This window comes from Tupaia chinensis, unplaced genomic scaffold (assembly GCF_000334495.1).
Source record: "Tupaia chinensis unplaced genomic scaffold, TupChi_1.0 Scaffold000355_1, whole genome shotgun sequence".
NCBI classification, from domain to species: domain Eukaryota; kingdom Metazoa; phylum Chordata; class Mammalia; order Scandentia; family Tupaiidae; genus Tupaia; species Tupaia belangeri.
In genome coordinates, this window is record NW_006159850.1 from 2,881,793 (window position 1) to 2,888,891 (window position 7,099).

Genomic DNA, 7,099 nt, shown 5'->3' on the forward strand with positions numbered 1-7,099 from the left:
ACACGGTCATCCAACACGGTGACAAAACTCAGTAATTATAGTGAAATATCATTCTGCAAGTGTCGAGTATAACTCTATAAATTATATTTACTGCATTGAATATTTAGTAGTCAGTAATTATCAAATAATTACAAGTAATTAGATACTAACATTATACTTCATTGACAAATAATTGTCCTTATTTAATTACTGATAATACTAATAACTCTTCAATATATTGCGTTAGGTACACCCAGGATAAAGACAGGTTTTCAGTATTTCCTGCATGCCAGGCATTGTTCTAGGCTCTCTATACCTATCAAGTCATCTCATGCTCCCCATAGGTGATATTTACCCCCTTTTACAGAGGCGGGTGCGGGGAACACACACTCAATTAGCACAGAGTTGGGCTTGAACCCTCGGTTGTCTGGACTCACAGGCTGTGCTCTGGCCGTGGCAGCCAAAGGCAACCCTAGCCGAAAGCTCCCTTGTGGCCCCACTCCCCCCCGGGTGGCAAAGCTCCTTTGTGTCCCACCTCCCCCCTGGTGGGAAGAGTTTTTTTTAACAGCATCATGTCCGACCCTGTTCCAATGGGTCGTCGACACGCACACCCGGCAGGAAGGTAAGAGCCTGCCTTTGTGGCCTGGGACGCGAGAGTGGGCGCAGAATGGAGGCAGGTGCCCAGAGAGAGCAGAGGGTGGCTCGGCTGGCTGTTTTAAAGGAAAACAGAGAAGCGCTCTGTGGCCCTGGTGGCCATTTTAAACGGGGCTGCGAATTCCTTGACACTCCTTCAAGAGGTAGTCTCTGCTGCTTCTTTTTAGAACCAGGTGGGCCTGTGTGGCCGGCAGGGTGCTGCGGAGCCAAGCGAAGTGACTCCTGAGGCCGGGTCACACCCAGTCGGCTGCCCTGCCGCGTCGGATGGCCCCGAGGCCGCCATGCTGTACGGACGCCCAAGCTCCATGGAGCAGCCGCAGGGCGACATTCCCGCCAGCCCTCCCAGCTCTGCCAGCCTTCCTTCCCCGCTCGGGCACCAGACACATGAACGGACAACCTCCGAGGGTCCCAGCCCCGGGCACTCGGGTACCCTCAGCTGTGGAAGCCTTCCCAGCTACGAGGCCAGACGCCAGGAGCGGAGGAGAGCCTCACCATCGCGTCATCCACCTAGGCCCACAGGGACGTTTATGCCACTAGGTGTGAAAATAGCCGTTACACAAGAAGTCGCCCCGCCCAGAAGACTGTCCAGACCAGGCGGCCGGGTGGGGACAGGGGAGGTCGTGCACGTCCCTCTGGATCCCGAGACACTCGAGCTGGGTTCTGAGGAAGACAAGCCCGGGAGGGTGCCACTCCTCTGCACACGCTGCCCGGCAGCTCAGCTCAAGCGGGGTTGGGAGGCGCTGGCTGGAGGCACTCCGGGCCGTGTCAGACTGCTGGGCGCGCCGGTGGACAGCGCATGCCCGGGCGTCTGCGTGCCTGTCCTGAGGGCCAGCACAGGTGCGGGTTTCTCACCGCTTTCCATCCATGCGGCCAGGTTTCCCACTGAGAAAACACCCTCCCCCACTCCCAGTGCACTGACGGTCAAGCTGGTCACTGTCACTAATCACTCTCTGGAGAGCATTTCTAAGTACTTCTGAGTCATTAGGCCGCCCAGCTTTCTCCCCGGAGTGTCTGAACCTCTCACCAGCAATTTCTCCCTGCTGCCCACAGTTGCTTCTCTGTGGGGAGAATGTCCCCAGATCAGACCCAGGTGGCTGGCCGGCCAATCCCTGCCACAGGACTTCCCACGATTTCTAGGATCCCCCGGGACTGTCTTTTTCCGCTGTCTGGACACTCTAAGGTGAAACCAACGCTTCGCATCCCAGGTGAATGTCACCGTAAGGGCGCTGAGCTCTGGGACACTCGGGCTAGATCCAGGGCCCACATCCTGCCCCAAGCCCGCAGGACAGAGATGAGCTTGCTTGTGATGAAGTCCCTACGGGCAGCGCGGGAGTTGGCGTGGCCGGTTGCGGAGGCTGCTAAGATTTGCAACAGGCCCGGCAGCTGCCCTTCCCTGGGGATGGCGGCAAGCCCGCCACATGCAATCTGGCCACAAAGCCTCTCCTACCAAGCTGACCCCCTCAGCACCAATGACTCACAGCTCACCAAGCACGGCTCTGTGCCTCAGTCCCCTCCCCCTCACTGGGATAAGAGCTGACAGTCTCACCGGGCCGGTGTGAGAACGGTGAGACCGAGACCACGAACCTGTAGGTGGCGTGTGCTGGACGCTCGGTGCCAGGGCTGGCTGCACCTGTCCCACCTGCACTGCAGAGGACCACTCAGTGAGGATGTCCCACTAGACCGGCCGTCTCTGTGCCAGCCTGGCCCGCTGTGCCCCAGCTGTGTCCCCAGAACCTGGCAGGACAGGTGTGCGTGCAGCCCATGGCCAGGCAGCCTGCTCCCACTCATGCCAGCACTATTGCCACACCAGCGTACTCACACTCAAAGACCCTGCACACTGCGGAGATGCAGGGACTTCAAAAAGCTCATGGGAAGGGGACCAGCAGTTAGCGTAATGGCTATGTCACTGGACTCCCACGTAGTCGACCGCAGTTCGTGTCCTGGACCCGGTGGCTTAAAACTCACGCCGGGCGCGTGTGCATGTGTGCCCAAGATCCCGAGAGGAAAATGGAGGAGAAGGGATTGCGGCGTGACCATTCCCCCTGGGGGGTGATTTCTCGCTTTCTGTCTCTATGTCTCTCTCTGTCTGGCGAGCGCACGCGCCCTATAGCAAAAAAAACCACTCCAAAAAAAAAAAAAAAGAACCGAGAGTCTTACGAAAATTATAGGATAATCCAAAGTGAATAAAAAATAAAGAATACAAAACTTTAAAGAGCATTTTATTTCAATAAAAGATAAAAGAGACCAACGTTTGTATTAAATGGATACAAAAATAAATACTCATTAAGTGTATTACAGGCGCACACTCGGACACTCACTGCAGCTGGAGGTGGACGCCCGGCCCGAAGGCGCCCCCAGGCAGTGGGCGCGCTTCCCAGCACCCAAGGGGGAGCTGCCTGCCTGGAGGCTGGAGTCGTCACATGTGCTCCTCCACGTCCAAAGGGCTGGACGACCGTGTGTAACCCCGTGTCATTCCTACATCACTGTCACAGGCGGACGCGGACAGGGGCAGGCGTCCCTGTGCTCTTCTGCTGGCAGATCAGAGGCTGCGGAGCTGGCTGAGCCTGGTCCTCAATCCGAAGCCTTCCCCGGCTTCTCGGGACTGGGACGAGGGCTAACATATGGGGCCCAGCCCGCCCCCTCGCTGTAAGCTTCTAAGTAAGGGATGTGGTGGCACGGGCTGGGTCACAAAGGAAAAGGAGGAGGGAAAGGCTTCTCCCTCTCCCCAGCCAGGGAGGGTAGAAGCAAGCAGACCCACCCCCACCCCCAAATCTGTCAGTGTCTACACTGGCGTGTAAGAGGGGCCCTGAGCTAATCAAATACAGTGGGTTTTAGAAAATATGTCGAAGTGCTCCTTGGTCATGCGCACGCTGACAGTGGTTTCGGGGTATGGTGTCACCCAGGTGAAGCCACAAGGGACCCGAGCCACCGAGCCGGGCCTGATGGCCTCCTGCACCTGCTGTTGCTCGGCCATGGCTTAGGACAAACGTCCTGGCATGCTGGGGCAGGAAACGCGCCTTACTCTAGGAACCAGCGTTAGCTCTCGCAGGGCTACACTGGCCTTCCCTCGGGAACTCTCCCATTCCACTCCCTTGAGGCCTCGGGGGTGTCGGGGTGCGGGAGGCCCTCCCTGCCCGTCCGCCAGGTGAACCCCTGGGTCAGGGCACAGTCTCGGGCAACACGTCCCTGCCACACGCCCCACTGCTCACCCCATGGGCGCCCAGGCACTGACTGGCTGAGCAGGAGGCGCAGAAGGTGCCAGGCGGTCCACAGTTACTTCCGAAGGGACGCAGACTCAAAGCATTTTACATCAGGGCGTGAGAACATGACAATGAAAAACACCAGTGCTCTAGGGCCACTGAGGAAGAGAGGGGCATCCAGAATGGTTTAATTACAGAGACGAGCCGAGAAATCTAGCTCTGAGCTTCCGGGCATCAAAGCCCGGGGAAGGGTTGGTCTGCAGATGAAAGCATCCCGGATCTCCGTGTTCAAAGATGCCTTCCGGCGCAAATTCCAGGAGGACCCGCGGCCTCTAACAAGTCCAGGGCTTTATTTTTACTCATTAAAGGGGTGCTTGTACCTAAGCATTTTTAAAATCTATCAAAATCTTAACAGTCAGGGAACAGCAGATGGCATAGGACAGCAGATGGACTCCTACAGTTGACCGCAGTTCAAGTCCTGGACCCGGGGGAATAAAACACGCTGGGCATGTACGCATGGGTGCCCAAAACCTCAAGAGGAGAAAGGAGAAGGGACTGCAGCTTGGCCATCCCCCTGGAGGGTGAGTTCTCACTTTATAGGCAAAATCTCTCTTAAAAATGGAAGTCAAAAGACACTACACATAGAATCACGCATGTGAAATCGTCAGCCTGTTACTCGAGATAGAGGTGAAAACCAGCCCTGCTCTTACAGGCGGGTTTCAGAGTCCAGACCCTCTACCTGAAGCAGTTATCTGCTAGCAGGATTAAACGGCAAGGCTCTGGAGATGCCGATTAGCCCTGAACGCAGGAGTCATGTCACTATCGATAATTAGGGGGAAAGGCAGAGACAGCACTGCTAGCCACAGGGGATAGTCACAGCTCCCAGATCACGCGGTGTAAGCGTCCACGGTCTCCAACCACGCCCGCACACCGGCGGCGGCCCTCTGCCTCCGTGCCAGCTCTCAGAGAATGCCTTACTGAGTTAAGGACAAAGTAAAGCACCCGCCCGGTCAGAGGGATCCGCCGCAATGACCTGACAGTCACTGTCGCAGTGACACAACAGGGTGCAGGCAGGGGCTGCCCGAGACACTCAGACGGTGATCTGCTGGTTTTCTCGGAAGAAGGGTCTCTGGTGTGAAGCGCAAATATCCGGGAACATCCGGAAGACCTGGTCCGGCGGGGGCTCCTCGGGGGCCTGCATCATGGAGCCGGCCCCGCAGCCCTTCCCGGTCTCCTCCACCAGCTGCCGTACATAGAGCTGCTCGATCTAGGGGGGACAGTGCGTCAGAGGGGAGGCCGACGGTCAGCTTCCCGCGGCCCTGGCCAGGTCCCTGACTGCCCGCCCGACGCTGCCTTCCCAGGAGCTCCACGCGAGGGCCAAGTAAGTGACCCCAAATAGGCAGACATGAAGAGGGACAGAGCGTGGCCTGCGAAAACTGCCCCAGCCGGGTGGCCACGTGGCACGTGGCCCAGACTCCCACCACCGGCACCTCACTGCTCTGACTAGAGTTCAATGAGAGCTTGCAAAGCCCTCATCTGTCACTTAGACGGCAGGGCAACGCAACAGGTGGGAACTTCCTGAACGGAGGTTTTGATTTTTAAAAGCACAAATAAAAAAGAGAAAGAGCACACACAGACACACAGACACACAGACACACAGCTTATGGAGCCCCAGGCACGCAAGAATGGCTGTGAGGTGGAAGAAGCCACTGGCCCACCCTGGAGGCCTCGCCCGGCCTCCTCTGTGCACAGGTGTCCTGGCCCCAGCCCGCACTGCCTCTCCTCCGGCCCGAGTGGACACAGGAGCCAACGCACCGAGGCTGCCCTCTCTTACCTGCACCAGGATGAGTTTGGAGCGCAAGGGGGCCATGTCTGGAAACTCCTCCCCGAAGCACAGCACCACCCTGCTGTCGGGGAGCCGGCCCTGGCTGTCACAGAACTGCTGCATTTCTGGAATGACACAGGGTGCAGGCCAGCTAAGAGGGCCTCCTGCTGTAGATGGCCGTGCAGGGCCAGGACGGCACAGCCTGCCTCCTCCTGCCGCTCAGGGGGGCTTCGCCAAAGGGACAAGACGGTCGTCTCAAACAGGTGGCCCGATGGCCAATCATGGGCCAGTGGTGGGGCCTCTCCTGGGCACAGCTCCCCGCACACTCCCTGCTGTCTCCCTCAGGGACACTGTCCCCAGCTGCCACCTGCCTGGGCCGTCAGGGAGCTGAGCCCGCAGCCACCACACACAGTCCCCAGGTGTCCACCTGACATATGACAGCCCACTCATAGGCTCTCAGTGAGGGGCTGGGGCCAGCAGCAGCTCTGGCTGCCGCCAACCCCAGTGAGTGGCAGACATGGTGACACAGAAGCCCCAGGACCCCCTGGGAGCGTGTTAGAAATGTGGAATGCCGGGCCCACCTCAGACCCATGGAGTCAGAGGATCTGGGGGTGTCCTGGGAGTCCACACTGTAGCATGCCCACCAACGCCTTAGGGGGTGACACCGGGCCCCCTGCCCCTCAGCAGGCAATGCCTCCGAGCTGGTGCCCCTGAGCTTGCTCCCTCACCACCCTCTCAGGCCTCCCTGGGGACCTCTCAGACTTGGGACAGCAGAGGCCCATGCTGTCACAGGGAAGGGGGACAGTTTTGGGGCACATCTGAGCCCTCCCAGGGCATGGGGACAGTCCTCTGGGCACAATGCACCTACCCCTCCCACCCCCACGGGGAAGCCGAGGCTCAGTGAAAAGTGCAGAGCAGGATCGAGGGCCCCTGCTGCAGACCCCACCCCCGCTCCTCCGCGGTGGCCCTGGGACGGGCAGGGGTGACGATGCACAGACCTCGGAAGAACAGGCTGGTGTCGAAGACCTGGACCACCTCGTCGCGCTCCAGCTTGTTGGGCCGGCCCTTGCACACCACGGCGTTGCCACTGCAGAACACGCGGCCCTGGCAGAGCCGCTTCACGAACACGCCCTGCCGGCTGCTGTGCAGGAGCACGCCGCGCTCCAGGTGGCCGAACAGCTTCCGGGTCACCTGCCCCGCTGTCGGGGGCCCCTGCCTCTGCCGCTCGCTGGGGATGGCGTCGGCCGGCGGGAAGCGCACCAGCTCCAGGCCCTCGGGCCCGTACACCTTGGCGCCCGGCAGCCCGGGCTGGCTCAGGGACAGGCGGCAGCCCTCGGGGCAGGTGGTGGTGGTCTGGCCCACCAGCTTGCCCCCGTAGTAGAAGCTGATCACCATCTGGGAGAAGGCTGTGGACGAGAGGGGCAGGGCGGGGCCGGGGGGG

General features: G+C 59.4%; 1 protein-coding gene across 2 annotated transcripts in view; it reads right to left on the minus strand.

Annotated features, from left to right (window-relative positions):
* Window positions 1-4,332: 4,332 nt before the first annotated feature.
* The window catches only part of IRF8 (interferon regulatory factor 8), a 16,309-nt gene continuing 13,542 nt past the window's right edge, over window positions 4,333-7,099 (minus strand). For both annotated transcript variants that reach the window (XM_027773479.1, XM_006152555.3), the window contains 3 exons: window positions 6,657-7,064; window positions 5,668-5,783; window positions 4,333-5,100 (listed from right to left, as the gene is read on the minus strand). In XM_027773479.1, coding sequence (XP_027629280.1) covers window positions 4,924-5,100; window positions 5,668-5,783; window positions 6,657-7,064 — 701 coding nt within the window. In that variant the 3' untranslated portion in view covers window positions 4,333-4,923. The remainder of the gene's footprint in view (window positions 5,101-5,667; window positions 5,784-6,656; window positions 7,065-7,099) is intronic.